Source organism: Cucurbita pepo, chromosome LG02 (genome assembly GCF_002806865.2).
Source record: "Cucurbita pepo subsp. pepo cultivar mu-cu-16 chromosome LG02, ASM280686v2, whole genome shotgun sequence".
Taxonomy (NCBI): domain Eukaryota; kingdom Viridiplantae; phylum Streptophyta; class Magnoliopsida; order Cucurbitales; family Cucurbitaceae; genus Cucurbita; species Cucurbita pepo.
In genome coordinates, this window is record NC_036639.1 from 920,166 (window position 1) to 937,932 (window position 17,767).

At 36.7% G+C, this 17,767-nt stretch overlaps 4 protein-coding genes across 5 annotated transcripts; 1 reads left to right on the forward strand and 3 right to left on the reverse strand.

The window, feature by feature from the left end:
- Positions 1 to 43: 43 nt before the first annotated feature.
- On the reverse strand, positions 44 to 2,491 carry LOC111788762 (abscisic acid 8'-hydroxylase 4-like). Its single transcript, XM_023669253.1, has 9 exons — positions 2,151 to 2,491; positions 1,744 to 2,065; positions 1,511 to 1,660; positions 1,179 to 1,427; positions 988 to 1,077; positions 804 to 882; positions 580 to 686; positions 376 to 494; positions 44 to 300 (listed from the first exon to the last, which is right to left on the reverse strand). The coding sequence occupies exons 1-9, from the start codon at positions 2,345 to 2,347 to the stop codon at positions 171 to 173; spliced, it is 1,443 nt and encodes a 480-aa protein (XP_023525021.1). The 5' UTR covers positions 2,348 to 2,491; the 3' UTR covers positions 44 to 170.
- A 4,384-nt stretch (positions 2,492 to 6,875) lies between these two features.
- On the reverse strand, positions 6,876 to 11,631 carry LOC111787720 (coenzyme Q-binding protein COQ10 homolog, mitochondrial-like). Its single transcript, XM_023667751.1, has 5 exons — positions 11,497 to 11,631; positions 10,929 to 11,364; positions 10,414 to 10,609; positions 8,022 to 8,153; positions 6,876 to 7,437 (listed from the first exon to the last, which is right to left on the reverse strand). Exons 2-5 carry the CDS (start codon positions 11,339 to 11,341, stop codon positions 7,315 to 7,317), a joined length of 864 nt encoding a protein of 287 aa, XP_023523519.1. The 5' UTR covers positions 11,342 to 11,364; positions 11,497 to 11,631; the 3' UTR covers positions 6,876 to 7,314.
- Positions 11,632 to 12,386: 755 nt separating this feature from the next.
- Positions 12,387 to 14,526, reverse strand: LOC111788927. 2 transcript variants are annotated; one of them, XM_023669508.1, is made up of 5 exons: positions 14,285 to 14,526; positions 13,601 to 13,807; positions 13,232 to 13,502; positions 12,800 to 12,921; positions 12,387 to 12,730 (listed from the first exon to the last, which is right to left on the reverse strand). In XM_023669508.1, exons 1-5 carry the CDS (start codon positions 14,408 to 14,410, stop codon positions 12,719 to 12,721), a joined length of 738 nt encoding a protein of 245 aa, XP_023525276.1. In that variant the 5' UTR covers positions 14,411 to 14,526; the 3' UTR covers positions 12,387 to 12,718. The 2 variants fall into 2 exon arrangements, with proteins under 2 accessions (XP_023525276.1, XP_023525277.1); XM_023669509.1 differs by having other exon boundaries at positions 13,601 to 13,859; positions 14,285 to 14,365.
- Positions 14,527 to 15,172: 646 nt separating this feature from the next.
- LOC111788390 (protein DCL homolog, chloroplastic-like) lies at positions 15,173 to 17,740 on the forward strand. Its single transcript, XM_023668720.1, has 3 exons — positions 15,173 to 15,765; positions 16,222 to 16,336; positions 17,275 to 17,740. Exons 1-3 carry the CDS (start codon positions 15,380 to 15,382, stop codon positions 17,452 to 17,454), a joined length of 681 nt encoding a protein of 226 aa, XP_023524488.1. The 5' UTR covers positions 15,173 to 15,379; the 3' UTR covers positions 17,455 to 17,740.
- The last annotated feature ends 27 nt before the right edge of the window (positions 17,741 to 17,767 follow it).

Consider the following 17,767-nt stretch of genomic DNA (forward strand, 5'->3'; position numbering starts at 1 on the left):
AAAAAAAAAAAAAAAAAAAAAAAAAAAAAAAAAAAAAAAAAAAAAAAAAAAAAAAAAAAACTGGCCTAATTATAAGAAAAACTGAAAATAAAAAAAGAAGGTGGGCTTGGGCTTGGACTTGTATTTGGACTCGGGCTTGGGTTTAGCTATTGGGTGGAAGATTGGTCCACTTAGTTCGGGTCCATTTTGGTATGTACGGTGTTGTGGTGGGCTATATTCCAAAATCGTGCTGGAAGGCCTTGAAAGGGAACGGGAAACGGACTATGCTGAACCCCGTTTTGCGAACCAACTAATTCCCACCTGCCAACTCAGCAAAAGATAAATAATTTAAATAATTACTCAAAAAAGTATAAAACAGTTTTCAAATTTCAGTACCTGAATTTGGTGACTAGATGATGAATCAGGATCAAGATCTCCAGCTTGGCAAGCTCATTCCCTGGGCAGGTATGAACTCCACTGCCAAATGGCATGAACGTATTGGGTTTCGGTGCAACCTGAAATTTGAAACGCCCATATTTTCCCTAATTATTATTTAATTATCCATTATACACCAAAATTAATATTAAAAATTTAATTTACCTCAAATCTAGAAGGGTCGAATTTGTGAGGTTCGGCAAAATATTCGGAACTGTGATGGATGTTTCGAAACAAAGGCATCACTTTCCAACCTTTTGGAATCAAATACCCTATTCCACGTCATTTCACAAACTCAAATCATTTTATTATTTTAAAATTATATATATATGTAATATATAAAATAAAAGCTTCCATCAACAACTCTCTTTTTGGCTCTATTCCCTTACCTTTGTATTCCACGTCAGCTACAGCCTCCCTGAATGTGAATGATATAATGCTCGCCATCCTTAAGCTCTCCAATACTACCTGAATTTATGAATTAAACATCTAATAAAATACAAATTTATTCCTAAATCTTCCATCTTAATCACCACTAAATTTAAGTAGATGGGTTACCATAAATTTACTTACCTTATAACTCATGGGCATGTTTCTTGTCTGAACCCAATTCAACGGTTGATTTTTCTCGTAGTTGAGCTCTAAAATTTCCTGTTGCTCTTTCTAAACGGAAAAAAAAATAAATAAATAATTATTTTTTAAACAAATAATCATGATTTTGAATTCAAAAAATTACTTTTTTTTAAGGGTAAATAACTACTCACCTTTAGCGTTTGAAGAAGCTTGGGTTGGTCATAAAGGTACTTGACGACCCAAGTCATGACACTGGCTGTGGTGTCTTGAGCCGCAAAAAGCACCCCAATTATGTTATCTTCTATTTGGGCATCGCTTATAGCTTCACCTTCTTCATCTATGGAGTTCAGAAAGCACCCCAAAAGATCCTTCTTCCCCACCTTCTTCTCCCTCCTTTCGTGGATTATATCACCTAAGATTTTACTTAGCCGCTTTCTAGCCTGTCCAAGGGGACAACTAATTTAACATAAATAAATATATATAATATAATAATTTTCCATCTTCTCATTAGGTTTTAACTTACTGAGAGTGCCTTTTTGTATGGAGTTCCAGGAACGTTGGTGGGGAATGAATTGTAGCCAGCGTCCAAAATGCTGTAGTTTTTTTTCAGGTCCTCTTTGTAGGCAGCTTCTAAATGCCCAAAAATGGCCAATATCCCAACTTCAAAGGATATCTAAACAACACAAATTTCAAGACTTAAAAAACTGACCGACCCAATAACTATACGGCCCAGGACTAAAAAGAAACCAAACCAACCTTTTTCATTTCATGGAAAGTGTTGATAAGGTGGGCACCGGTCCAGGAGTGGAGAGCGGAGGTAGTTACGGAGTCGATATCGGGGACCAGGCTCCGGATGACATCCAAAGAAAGAGAGTTCTGAACCAGCTTCCTAAGGCGGCAATGATAGTCACCTTGGTGATAAAACAAGGCAGATGGGCCGATCAAACGCTCTTTGCTTTTGGGGTAAGTAGGGTTAAACAAATGAGCTTGTGTCACCAGCACGAACCTCGCCGCCTCGGGGCTAGCCAACATCACACAAGGACATCCAAGTATATGCGTCTTAAAAATCTCCCCATACCTAAAAAAACAAACAAACCACGTACAAGTCAGCACCAACCCACCTTAGCAAACAAGACGTTCAAAACTAAACAAAAAACCGCAACCTTTTCTGTTTGGCGGCGAAGAACAAATCAGGGTCTTGAGAATAGAGCTGAAGGGTTTCTCCAATATAAGGCCAGCCTAAAGAACCAGGAGGGAGCTTAGCTCCATCTCTAATGCCTGCCCTCTTGTTTCTGTTTAAATAAATATACGACAATACAATGAGAAAAAATAGCAAAAGAGATGCAAAAATTACACCCATTTACTCCCCCTTCTTGCAGTTGTTTCCGCCCACACTTTCTCTCTGAAATTGGTTAAACACAATTTTATTCTTGTTTGTAATTACAGTGGTTCTCTGAGAAGCAGGGGGGTTTTATACAGAGCGCAGAGGAAAAATTAAGTGAACATGATGCAGAGAACCAAACTATATAGAAATGGCAAGATTTTAAACATCCAATAACATGGGGACAAATATAAATATATATATATATATATATGTATATTTAAAATTATATAACATAGATGATACAAGACAAGACCTTGGATTTTAATGTTGTTACCAAACTTTTCATGGTCTGTTACATTCTGTCTCCAAACGACAATCCACCGTGGAAATGATTCACCTTTTTTAAATTATAAAAATTATTAATACTTTTTTTACCACTCCCCCGGGTGAGGTGATGTTACTTACTTGTCACTTTTCATTTTTAACTGCATTAAAATTTAATGTCCACGTGTGTAATCCACCAAAAAAATTTAAGAGCGTTACTAGGAAAAAAATAAAAGTTGTTGAAATAATATAATGTTAATTGGATATACTAAGAAGAAAAACAGTTTTGAGTTGACTTGTGAGTTAAGGAACAGTGAATGTGGATGTCATGGCCATTAATACACAATCCGTTACGTTCCTCTTTTCGTGCATGTCATGTGTTTCTAGCTTGTCTTTCACGTACCAATCCCACGTGCCCATTTCTCATTTCTACTATTTATGATACTCCACCATTAGTCTTAACAATAATAATCTTTACCTCTCCATATTATTCATAATCTTATTATTTTTATGGTATGTGACATTAATATTGATAATGTTTTATTTTTTGGAAATTAATCCAAAAAATGAATAATGTTTCTTGAAAAAAAAAAAAATGACAAGAGGGGGTGAATGTAGTCACGTGATATGGACGTGGGGCCGCCTTAATCCTAATTTTATCTCTTAGAGCTAAATAATCTAAGGGATGTGGAAACATAAATATGAACTAATAATTGTATTATAATATAGACAAATTACTTAGTAGCTTAAAAAATAATTGAATTTAATTTTATATAGTAACCATAACGATTATGAAATAGAATTTAATAATTACTAAAAACGATATTAAATCCATAATCTCACGGAAATTATAAAAAGTGAGTATGTGATACTTTTATTTAAATGGTCATTGATAAGTTTTATTATTTATATTTAAATTAACTATAGTTTTATTGATTTTATTATTATTATTATTATTTATGTATATTGATATTAAAGTCTTGAAATTCGTTAATTTATACTAAAAGAAGGGGGGGGGGGTGGATTCTGAATTTAGAAAGGAATTGACATGTGAAAGTTGGGTATTTTTATGGATGAGGTTTTGTGGTGGGAATTGGTATCCAGCTCACGTGTGGGGGAGGATGGAGTGGAATTCTTAAGATCTTCGATAACGACGTCGTTTGAGTTCTTTGAGTTTATGAATAATTGATTTGCTGTTTTGGTTGGGCCCTAGTTGTAGACGTGTACGACAAAGGCAATTTAGGGCTCCACGTGGAAATCTCCGAGCGACGTGGACCCTATCTATAGCGTACCTCCTTAACTTCTAATTGCAAATGCCTTCCACCAACACCATCCTATCTGCCAGTTGGATTTTTCTCACGACTTGTCAAGCATCCCTTGTGGTCCATCCCCCATTTCTTTTCTTCTTTTCAAGTAAAAAATATATATATATATATAATAATTAAAAAATGTGAGTTTCAATTTATATTTATAGCTTCTAGAAACAATAAATATTGGTAAATAAGGAAGGGTTTGAAAAAAAAAAATAGGATGGGAGAGTTATTGGAGTGAAGAAACGAGGAGGGTGGGTGGGTGCGCGTGCAGTAGGACTGTTATAGTGGCACGTGTGGAATTGTAACCGTCCAAAAAAGATAATATTTGCTAGCGGTGAGTTTGAATTGTTATAAATGAAATTAGATATCAAATGGTGTGCTAGCAAGAACAATACATATGTGTCCCAAATAGATGGATTTTAAAACTTAGTCCATCAACAATTTTTAAAATAAAAAAAAAAAAAGATTAAAAGATAATATATGCTAGCGTTGGATTTAAGATCCTTACATTAATTGGTATCGTTTGTGTTGGGGGTGTTTGAAGAAAAGCGAGAGTTGGTTAGGTGGAGATATGAGTTGAAGGATGAAGTGGAATTGGAATTGGAAATGGCAATGGAAGTTACACGATTTTGGGGGTAACACACAGAAAAAGAGGGATTCGGGAAATGATGAAGGTTGATATGCTTTTGTACTGGGCCTATGGGCCCAACTTCCACACGTGTCGAGAAAACTGAACCTCGTGCCCACAAGAATCTCAAACTGGATCTCCTTTTGGGCTCCTCTCTCCAGCTCTCCAACGCTACCTACTACTACTACTCTCTCTCACATTTTCATCTCCCTAATCTTCTTTTATTTTATTTTATTTTATATATAATCATTAACTTAATCCTATTTAATAATTACTTAATAAATTAACAGCACATTAAATAAATAAATAAATATATATTTTCACGAGTATAAGCTCAAAGAAATCCACTTATTTCCTTAAAAAGAAAAATCTTTTTAATCTCCGTATAAAGAATAAAGTCAAAGATTTTGAGTTGTGGATATTGATTTGAAGGGTGGTCTATTTATATATTAAAAAAAAAAAAAAAAAAGAGTTCAAAAAGCATGTCAGACGATGAATAAGATATTTCATAAATAGTCCAATAATTGCCAATAATAATTAATAAATAAACAATATAATTATATTCTTATAATTAATTTCCTTAACATCCATCGGTTCTTTTTTTGGGTTAAAATAAATTCAAAATTTTATGAAATCCCATGTAATGGATATAATTTAATAAAACTAAGTCAACAACATTAAAATTTATCATTTTAAATAAGGTCCATAGATAAAAAAAAATGGAGGATATATTTTAAAGTATATTATATTATATCGTGTTAGTAATTTAAAGAATAAAAAGTATAAACTTTAGAGATACAAATCTATATACTTTCATTTGAATTGAAACAATGAATTAATATAATGATTATGACCTAAATATATGGTCAGTATTAAAATAAATTAGAGTTACATTGTCTAATATCTAGGTGGAATTTGTACTTAGCTTAAATATAAATAATTTAATTTTACGAAAAAAAGAAGAAAGGAGTGGATAACCATATGATGACAATCCCACAATGTTTTGTTTCATAATATTCCTGTGTATAACACTCCACCACCCCCATCTTTTTCTTATTTTAAATTCTGCCCCTCCACTATGCCAATTTTAATTTACATCTCTTTCCGGTCATTCGTTCGCTATCGGTCACATCAATACGCCGTCAAAATCTAGTTAATTAACGGTTTAATACAATTACTTTCTCCATCTATCTCATTCTACGTTTGATGTTTAATATGAAAGTGAAATAATAGGGTGTAGCACATGGGTTTGATATAGTGATAGAGCACAGTATATTTGTAGCAGATAATGTAGAAGGCAATTAAAGGGAGAGGAGAGTATTCTGTATGTTTGAGCAGACAGTAAGGTCCCATTATTAAAAATGTTTGGAGGAGAGAAATGCATGATTACACAATGCAGTGGTTCCTTCTTCTTCTCCCCCAAATTGGAACATGTGAGTTCATTCATATGCTATGAACTTATATGGATTCGTAGGTAGGAGAAGAAAGAGAAGGGGAAGGGGAAGGGACCCAGTTCATAATTTGTTGAGCACAGATCAGATCCAGCTGGAAGAGAGTATCTCTGAAAGTGAGTGAATTATTGGACATGGTGCTCCAAAGGCCTTGGCCTTCCACACCCAACTCACTCGAGCTCATGACACCAAATTTGAGATCACTTCCATCTTTTATAATATGTCATCCAATCCAATACCCAAATTAAATCATTCGACAATTTCTACAGATATTTTTCTTTTATTATTATTATTATTATTATTCCAATTAAGAAAAAGTAGTGAAAAAAGAAATAAGATGAGACAAGGCACATCAAAAGGAACAGAAGCAATAGGCCCACAAGATCCTAAAGTAGTGTATGAGTGAAGGGCTCGGCCCAAATGTTTGAGCTGGCCCAGAACACCTCCGATTGGGCCCTACTGAATCGTATGGTTGAGGAAAGGAAATGTGAAAATTGGTTGTACGAGCTGAGCTGTAGTTGGTCCCTTTCATCATCTGTTAGTCTTGTCATGGGAGTGGGTGAAAGGAAATGTGTGTTTCTAAGCCAAATTATATTTTATTCCACGTGTTTTAACTTTAATTAATTTTATTATTATACTTCAATAGTATTTATAAATTTATTTTAAAAAACTAAAAACTAAAAACCAAACAATTATCCAACCAAACCTAAATAATTTTTCCTGTTAAACTTCTCATCTCGTCTCCCATAAGCTTTGGCATTCTCGGTAAATCTAAATTAATGGAATATGGGCTATAATGAAAATTTAAAAGTAAAAGGACTAATCTGCAAAGCTGTTGAAAATGAGAATTAACCAATATGGGCATCATACAAACTCCAATGGTTTGAAAATTGATTCATATGTACGGATGAAACCTGAAACATATCCTAAAACTTGAAATAATATTTTCCCTACCAGCATGTGACCTGTTCTAACAAGAAACAACACCCATAAATGTGTCGATTCATACTCCTAAGTATTAAACCAAAAAACGTGAGCATGCACAAGAACAAAAAAGAAAAGGAACGTAAATGCTTCAAAATGGTTAAGATGTCCTTTGATGGGTGGACAGCAAAATAAGAAAGCTGGCTGCAAGCTACCCACAAGTAATGCCATTAATCAATCAAATTTATTGATACCCCTTCCCCTAATTCCGTATCTGCTCTCTGTCAGGATTCCAACCTGCTAACTTAATCCTTGTTAAATCTTCTCAGCTAAATGATAGATCTAATGAAAAATTCAACGAATTTAAGCTCTTTGGCCGTATGAATTTTCAAGGACTGCAACCCCTGGTCCATAAATCAATCGGCAGCGATCATTGAATGAACCAACCAGTTTTGAGACAACCTCCTTAAAGAACACCGAGGCCACCTGAAAATAAATGCCATATGAGATATTGAAATGCTAGGCTGTAAGAGAACATTTGGTGACAAACAGCGGGCAATATAAAACAGAGCATATTCAACACAGATCCCAACCCTGGATTCATTGGGTAAAAAAAAATGGAAGTTACAAAAAGAGATAAACAGAACCACAGAATCAGTTAATATCATTGATTTTTGTTTAAAGAAGCTACAGGCTCTAATCGAGGTAAGATTTCAAAATAAAGTTGATAAAGATCAGTTTTCAAGCACACAACAGGTTCAGATAATTATTGCCAGTTCACGTGTTTTACACAGCTGGCATTTCATCAAGTCACATGTCCAAAATTGAGGAATATAGTTTAGGCCTCTCTATCAAAGTTAGAGAAGGATCGGCTTGGGAAACCTAATCCTACCACAGGTAAGCACAATGCAAAGGAGGTTCCATTGTTAATCATTAACACTTCATTTTAGAGCGAAAAGTCAGAGACTCATAACTAGACTTCTACAGGAGTCCGTTGCATTCCTGCCCAATGCCTACGCTATAATTGAAATTTGTAATTTGAAAGGATGCTATGAGGGAGAAAGCTCTACCTGTCGATACAGGGGTGACTGGAACTTAAAATCTACTAAAAAGTAGAGGTTGCAAGTCCCTGGAACTGGTCCCGGTTGGAACTCCCAAATATTTATCAAGTGATCAAACAGCGTGCTCTGAGATACTGTTGTCTGCAAGTTGAAAGAGGAATCAAGACAATCAGAGCAATGCCTACTAAACATCAGTAGTTTGAACAATCAAGATGAAAATGTCAAATTAAATAATTGTTTTAAATATAAATGTTAATATTTTAGGCTGATATGCACATTAACACAAGAATAAATAGTAATAGAACCTATGAACTGAAGAACATTTTGATATTGATAAGTATTTATGCCAGCTTGCGCACACCTTGCTAATCACACTGACAACCATCAAATCCTAACACCTTGCTAATCACACTGACAACCATCAAATCCTAACACCTTGCTAATCTCACTGAGAACCATCAAATCCTACTACATTTGGTCGACAGAAAACACATCTAGGATAAATCCTAGGAAGGTGATCATCCCCATAAGGCCCTCATGACCCCTAGGCAAACCCAACCCTCTTATTTCCACGAGGCCCTTATGACCACTAGTCCCACCCAATCCAAAATGACTTATTATGTAATCAATCAATAATAAAAACAGGTGTTTAGGGGAGAACAAAGTGAATAAAGGAAATGGAGACTCTATTGGAGGAAGGAGTGTGCTTGCCCTAATGATGTCAGTGCAGGAGTGAAAACATTCTGGTTAATAGCCAAACCTCTGAAAACCTACACATTATTTTTATCGTTCACAAAAGATGGACAAATTGCACGGCGCATGAGTTAAACTTTAGGACTTGTAGAGAAAGACTTGGAAAAGAGAGAAGAACTTCAACGCCTCAAGTCCACTGCTAGCAGATATTGTCCTTTATGGGTTTTCCCTTTCGGGCTTCCCCTCAAGACTCTAAAACGCGTCTGTTAGGGAGAGGTTTCCACACCCTTATAAAGGGTGTTTAGTTCTCCTCCCCAACCTATGTGGGATCTCACAATCCACCCCCTTTCAAGGCCCTGACACTCGTTCCTTTCTCCATTCAATGTGGGACCCTCACCAAATCCACCCCCTTTGGGGCCAGCGTCCTTGTTGGCACACCGCCTCGTGTCTACTCCCTTGGGGGAAGGGCCTCCTCGCTGGTACATTGTCCGGTGTCTAATACCATTTGTAATGGTCCAAGCCCACCGCTAGCAAATATTATCTTCTTTGGGCTTTCCCTTTCGGGTTTCTCCTCAAGGCTTTAAAACGCGTCTGCTAGGGAAAGGTTTCCACACCCTTATAAAGGGTGTTTCATTCTCCTCCCCAGCCAATGTGGGATCTCACAAGAACATTACAAAAAGAAAAAGATAAAGGAGGGGAGGGTGGAGAGAAACAGTAAAACAAAAGAGTTAGGTGGAGACTCCATTGGGTGGAGTGTGCTAGCTCATATGGTGTGAGTGAAAGCATGAAGAAGAGTAGCCCAGCCTCTAAAATTCTGTTCTTTTTTTCCACATTCAATAAAGATTGTCAACCAATTTCCAAAGTCCAATTTACAATACTACAATACTAAGCACCGTCTCTCAGGATAAGAGAGCGCACACTACCTACTTAAACACTTCAAAGACAACACTGCACACTGCTGCCTGCAACTAGAAAAGATAGCTTATGATGAAATTTCCATGATATCTTTTCATGTGTGTTCCAATATTCTAGATACAACGATGTGTCAGCAACAACTTCAATGTACCAATGAAATGTCGCAAACACAATGTAAAAACAATCTTTCCCTGTTATTAATATCAATATGCCCAGATTTCTTACACCATATGCTTTGCTGTTCTTTTTCCTCCTTGTGCAGTTTAAATTATCTTACCATGTCTAAAAAAACACAAACAAGTTTTCCTTCTTATGCATGGAAGAAGATACAATTACGTGTGGAACCAAATCACAACCAGGCATGTGAAGTAAACGTGTGAAGTCATGATCTAAAGTTGGTAAAGCACAACCATGCAGCTTGTAAAGCAATGTGTCTCACCTTTTCTAAACCTAAGTCTATATGCAATTAAAGCTTGGTGCTTCCAGTTAAGATTCTAAGACCTGATATATATGAGTTATTAATGGTTTACGAAATCACACAGATTTAATTTCTTATAATACTGGAAGATGTGGAATAAAATCTAGGCCGCCTAATCTCTCCTAGTTTTTTTTATCCTTTTAAACATCCATCACATCATGTGTACAATCAGTGAAACAACACAAATACGAACGAGACACCCTAAAATCCTTGGTTCTAATACGTGTACACCAAGTCAATATCACCACTAGCTAGCTAAATGAGTTACCAATTCAGAATGAGAAAATCATCATAAATTTTGGATAAGGTTATTACCTTTACAGACTTCGGTCTTTGAATCTCTACATGTGAAGTGTAACTCTCAACAAGAAATTTGAAGCCAATCTCCAATTCAGCATCAAATGATCCATCAGGATAGGTTTTGATTACCTCTGACCGCTGGCACCACGGAACAAAATCTTGGTACGAGTCAACAGCTGCAACTACGTCAAATAACTGCTCCGGAGAATACCTAATAATAAACAGAAAGGGGTAATTAGCTCAGCAATAACCACTAACAATTATCACTGTTCTATTGGCCAACATCAAGACGTAAAAGGAAGGAGCCTAAGTCCAAAACTTTCTCAAACGCTTCAAGTTCTAAATTGTAGAAATAAATAAAATCCCTTATCAACAAAGCTAATTCAATCCTCTAAAATTTGCAGGGAAGCGATAAGACAAATCCAAATTACCACATTAATGTTTCCTCCGCTGCTAACTCTTGTACTAATAAAACCAAAACGCAGAAAATCGCATGCTATAAATGAGCAGAAAAAAATTTGTTTCTTTACCCCATTACGCGTCTCTCCTCGTAAATTTTGGATAGAACGCCGCCCTCTTGCCCATCTCCACAGCCAATAAATCGCCTCGTTTGTCCAGCAGTAATATCACGAAGGTTCCCAGAAGAAATCTTATGATCCTGTTTGGATAGAACGCCGCCCTCCTCCCCATCTCCACAGCCAATGAATCGCCTCCTTTGTATAGCACTAATATCATGGAAGCTCCCGGGAAAAATCTTTTGACCCTTATCAAACAGTCTATGAATCGACGAGGTCTCAACACCGGCAATACACTTCACATGTCGAACGTTTTGATATTCCCACGGCTCGGCATTAAAACTTGCGTATTTGATCGCATGTCTGATGCCACGTCTACGCGAAATCAAGGACTTGCCGACCTTCGATGTAGACAGAAACGGCAGCATTGCAGTCACTGGTGGTCCCACGCCTGCAAATGTATCACACAACTTAAGCAACGATTATGCACCTTGCGCCTCCTCTCGCAAACAACATACAAATCGAAAAGAGATCAATTCAAAACCTAGGGATTTAATTCAACGAAACAAAGAAAAGGTCCTACCTCGATAATTGCAAAAAGAATCAGGGTAAAACGCGAATAGAAATCACAAACAAATCTTCTCGCCTCGTCGCGGCAAATGACTCTGAACGGAAGATCCAAACGTTGAAGTATATACAATGGGAGGAAGATTTCTGCGATTCAAGAATTTGCCGGTCCCTTTATACCGATGAAACTCTCGGATCTGACCCAAACCGAATCCGTCTATGACTTGGATTCTCCGTGTAGCGGGTCACGTGATTGATTTGGCGCCTGAATATTGTTTGACCCGAAAGTGCCACGTGGACTTTGACCACACACTTTTTAAAATTCTATACTTGGGAAGGAAATTCCAAACCAATTTTTTTTGGTCCACAAAAGACAAAGATCACAACCCAATTTCAGTGGATTTTCCTATTTTTCCTTTTTGGGCAAAAGGCAAACCCGAGATACATGATTTTGTCAAGCATGCCATAAATAATACCTAAAAGTGCCAACCTAATATCTCCATTCTAAATGAGCAATAAAGTATGTGGCGACAATGGAGATAACGGACCATTTTTAAGAGAGAATTTTAAAATTTAACCTAATCCAACAAATATTTGGTAAATAATAATCCTCAACCATATGTCATTAAACTCAATATATATATATAAAATATAACTAAACCTAGTTAAAAAAACATAACAATAAAAAATACTAGTTTCGAAAATTTAATCTATATATATAGGTCAATTTTAGCATAATTTAACTTATTAATGTTATTTCAATTGATAAAAACAAAAATCAATGGTATAAAAATCTATAATTCAAATAAACTTCTAAATCTTACTATTTCATTTTGCGCTCATCTGTTACCCTGGAAAAAGAGAGCAGAGAAAACACTTGAACAAGTGTTATGCATAGCCTTGGTGTACCAAAAGAAATTATATATATATATATATACATATTATACATCTGATGAATTACATTACCATACTCATCTACCCGGTCAAAGCCATAGCTGCTGATTTGCTAATTACTACGCAACTGCAGACGCTCAAGGGTATTAGAACTTAAATCAACAGACAAACCAAGAGCATCAAAATGAGCATTTTACAGACTTCACCAACAATCTCTGATCATCTATAGCCTTTCCCGGGTTAGAAAAGTAGTCTACAAAGTCCGTCTTGGCGAAAATCATGGATTTAGCTATCTGCTGGCTGTAAGAGAATTCTTGTTAAGCATCATCTCCTTTTCGTGGAACTTAAGGAACAACCTAAAAGAAAACAGTGGTTGTCATTTTGGAGCAAGGACATGATAGCTAAGTTGATATCATTTGAATTACCTGGTCGTTGATCAAATCATTGGTTTCTGAAGTTTTTACCCTTTTGGTATTGCAATCATTGCTACCCTTTGCAACTTTTTCAACTTCCCTTTCTCCATCAACAAAGTTCTGATCCGACACTTCTGCAACATAAAGGATCTTTCTCATCTAAAATTCAGGCGACATGATGATTGCAGTACAAATTGCAATTAAAATCATAGTCGGAACTTGAACATAGCAGATTACAATAGATAAAACAATTTCACTCCAGTCGCATCATTTGTTTGAACTCAGAACTTTCTGGCAGTAAAGACTAGATTCAGATCAAACATATTCCAATTTATTATTACTAACTAGCAAACTTAAACGTGATAACTAAATTATAATCAAGGAGAGGCACACTTTATCAATTCAATGTTGATAATTTATCTGCACAAAGGCCCAGAGACCTACCTTTATTGTTGTATATATAATGCTGAGACAAATCAGAGTTACAAGCACGCATAGGTCCTGAATTATTATCTCCTCCAAATGGCAACAAATTCCTTTTTCTTGAACTGATGGCTGGACTTTTACATGCAACATTTTTGTTTTTGCGAGCAGCTCTGAAGTGATGTATCCATGGATTGCGCGAGAGAGCCCGGTAATCATTCAATAAATTCGGCCGAGATTCAGTTGGTTCAAAATTAACATTCTTCCAGCTGCCTTGTCGAAGAACCTTAAACTGTGTAGATGAAAGCAACAAAATAACAAAAAGAGCATTCACAAGTCATGATCAGAAACGAGTTAAAACTCATCAAGAAAAAACAATCGGCACTGAACCTGGCCAACATGTGAGTGGACATGAGAAGCGGCCTGGCTTTGGCCGTGCAATTTTGTCCATGATGAATTTTCCTTGCCGGAGCCGGTACCACCTGAATGCGCAGAATCAAACATCTGGCTGACAAAAGATGCCTCCATGGATTCAAGGAACAAATGGTGCTTCTCATCGGTCCAATCAGAAGGTACAGACTCCGTCATACGAGTGCCCTAAAATCGAAACCGCATTATCAGCAATTCCCGCGGCAAGTTCATGGTCTCTCTTAATAAATAACAGAAAAACGCTACTATTAGTCATTATAATGATAAATAATAAATCCGGACAACCAAAGCTCGTGCTGAGTTTCCAGAATAATTGATCACAGATCCAAACCTCTTGCACAGCCCAATAAATTCCATCGACAAACAGCAATACCGATCTAAACAGAGCCGAACAAAATACAAAATAAAAATTCTCCAGTCTCGAGAGTCAATGCCAGACCAGTACTATCTTCTTCCACTTCCTCTCTCTTTCAATTATTTAATCGATATCGTTCTCATTTTAGCACGAAAATAGAGAAACAGTACGGGCACAGAGTATGAAATTGAAGATACGAAACATCACATAAGCAAAACCTAATCCGAAATACAAAAACATCCAAAAACGAAGATAATTGGAACCGTGAAGAAGAAAAGTAGGGTAAGTACCTGGCTAGAAGATTCGTCCTGTAGGGGAGCCTCGGTTGACTCGTCCATGGCCAATACAGAGATCAGTGAGTCGGTCCGAGTTTCTTTAGGCTTGAGATTCTCTAAATTTGGAGGCAAAAGCTCCATGAAAACAGAAGAAGATGAAGGATTATCTCCAGATTTGCAATGGCGAGAGAGAGAGAGATGGAGAAAAGAAAAATGGAAGCGGGCCAGTGGAGAGAGATCTTTAGGAAGAGAGCGAAAGGCCGTGTTTGGGGACAAAAGAACCTTCACAGTTGTCATGGCTTTACACGTGTAAATGGGCCTACATGTGCCACGTCAACAAAGTGTTGATTAATGCGGAGGAATCGGGCAGATATTATCTGACCATCTGAAATATCTTTTGCCTCCCCGTCCCAATATTCGGTTTCCGTGGCGCCGCTTTTTAACTGTCAACGCCTCTTTTATTTCGCGCGCGCTTCCTTTTCCTTTCCCTATAAAATCCCAAATTTTAATCCGGTAACTGTTACATAAATGTCTTCCAAAAAAAAAAGAAAAAAAAAAAAAAAACTGTCAGATAAATGTTTTAATTTGTTATTATTCTTTCTATTGTTGGGGCTCAAGAAGGAAGATGAAGGCCCAAATTGAGAACTTGGGCTTAGAATACAAGGCCCGTATTTTTAGGGCTCAACAAGGAAGATAAAGACCCAAATCGAGAAATTGGGCTCCGAATACAAGGCCCATATTCTTTGGGGTTCAACAAGGAAGATAAAGTCCCAAATTTAGAACTTGGGGTCAGAATACAAGGCCCAGATAAGGGCCCAAATTGAGAACTTGGGCTCTGAATAGAAGGCCTATATGTTTGGCTCCAAATCGAACGGGAAGGCTTCGGATATGGCTCAGCAATCCCGCCAGGCCAGAGGATGCGGATTGAAGAGAAATTCTGTAGTATCTCCAAGTCCATGAGATTCATGATATTGTGACTGACCGTTAATGGTTCTTCTTCCTCCGTTTTCTCAGAGAAATTGGGAGAAAAACCATGTTCTGTAATCGTAGGCTACAATCTCAATCTCAGTAGTTTCAAATTCAAGCTCCTTGTCTCAATTGAACAAGGGAATGGTCATGGCCATTGCGTCCATTTTGAAGCCACCGCCATCTGTGCCCTTTCACTCCCTAAATCCAAGTTTCTTCAAATCTTCACCAGTCATCTTATGTTTTCCTACACATCTAATGACGTCGTTTCATCCATCCACTCGTGCCCTAAAGACTGGCCCTGAAGGCAGTAGAATTCGGAGCCACGAAGAATGTAGCTCCGATTTGCTGCGGAAACCGGTTGTTCCGCCGGCGAAGGACTTGGCTGGATTATCGGAGGATGAAGAGAGCAGCGAGGAGAGTGGAGATGACGATGACGAGGAAGAGGATTGGGTTGATTGGGAGAACATAATTTTGGAAGATACTGTTCCTCTCGTTACCTTTGTGAGGATGGTTCTTCACTCTGGAAAGTAAGCATTCGTTTGTGTCTCGATTTTATTATTGAGTTTGAGATTATTCTACTTTGTTTTTTAGTGAATTTTGAGCTTGTTGTTCAAATGGAAAACGTGTTACTCGATAGTGAACGGAACTATTAACTTGATATTGAAATTATAGAACTTTTGCGGAACTTTCATCAATTTCCATAGCGATTGGGAACTAAAATCAAGAGTCATGTCAACTAATCCCTTCAAAGTTCATTGATTTTAGAATCAATTTGTTCGAATTTAATCATGACTTTAGGTATCTAATAAGTTGAAGAAAAGAAGAGTGTTGCAACAGTACATACTCTTGACTGTGTGCTTTGATCATGTAAATGTCAACTAATGGAGCACCTATTATCTGATAGAGAATATGTCGTGTCCTGAATTCATTAGCATAGAGTTGATCTCCATTCGCGCTAATCATCTTTAATCAAACATATGCAGATATGAAATTGGGGATAGGTTAAGCCCAGAGCACGAGAAAACAATTCTCGAAAGGTTGCTTCCATATCATCCCAAGTATGAGAAGAAGGTTGGATGTGGGATTGATTATATCACGGTATATCTCTCTCCATATTTGTACATGCCTCTTGTTTTTAGCTTTGTTTTAGAATTTACATTTGCATTCAATAGAATGACTAATCAAATAATACTCTGTAGCCTCTTTTCTATTTCCTTGGATGAAAGTACTCTAGCCTCTTTTGTGGTGAACCTGGTAAAGGAATTAAATGTCCACAATCAAGTTTTTTAATTACTTCTTATGAACTATCTTGGTTATAACTATTGATGAGATTGATTTCAATCAGTCATGATCGCTGAAACATTAGACTAGCTTCTTATCCTAAATTATTTGTCTATAATGTTTGACTTGACACCGTATATATTGTTGCGGACCAGAACATTTATTAGAAAGTTACTGTTCCTTCTGTTCATAATCTATGTTAAATGTGTAGATTTTTTTGGTAATTGACTTTTGACTGTGTTTAAAAGGTAGAACACTTCATGTAATTCCCAATGTCTTCAGTGAGAAACATTGGCTCTGATAAGTGATAATAGCGTGGAGATCCCACATCGATTGGAGAGGGGGACGAAACATTTTCTATAAATGTGTGAAAACCTCTCCTAGGCGTGTTGTTAAAACCTTGAGAAGAAACCCAAATGGGAAAACTCAAAAAAGATAATATCTGCTAGCGGTGGACTGGGGCTGTTACAATTGATTATACTGATTTTATATTTGATTATACTGATTTTATATTTGTGATGCTGCCAAAAGGGTTATATCTTGACTTAAACTCCAATATCTTGCCATGAGAAAAGTGATTTTATGTTATTTATTCTGGGAAATTGGAAAAGAAGAAAACCCTGCTTAGGGGCAGTGCCATTTTCACTTTTGAACCATTTTCTTTACAATTATTTTGAGCATTGGATGCATACTCTATGCCTTTGTCAACTGAAATGATGACAGCAATGATGTTTTGGTGTTGTTGTGCTTGGCAGATTAGATATCATCCTGATTATGAAAGCTCAAGGTGTTTATTCATCGTCAGGAAAGATGGTGAATTAGTTGATTTTTCATATTGGAAGTGCATCAAGAGTCTGATCAGAAAGAAATATCCTCTTCATGCAGAAAGCTTCATTCTTAGGCATTTTCGACGTGGACGCAATTTGCGTTGGTAATACATGCAAGGTCTGTTAAGCATACCATAGTATCATTCAATTTCAGGAATTCTTTGAATATCAAAGCTTGAAATTGACATACCACGCTTGTTTGGTTCTCGTATGTATGACTTGAAATGCGCGAATCAAGATGGATATAGGGTGAATGTAGTAGACTTTATCTTGAGGAAGGTGCTTGTAAAATTCAATCTTGTAAATCCTAACAGCTACCTCCATTTTTCCTGTCCCTGCCCTACCCCATGGACATATCTAGTATTATATATGAAAATCCCTCATTGAATCATAATTAAGACCAAAAATCCGTTTTTAACAA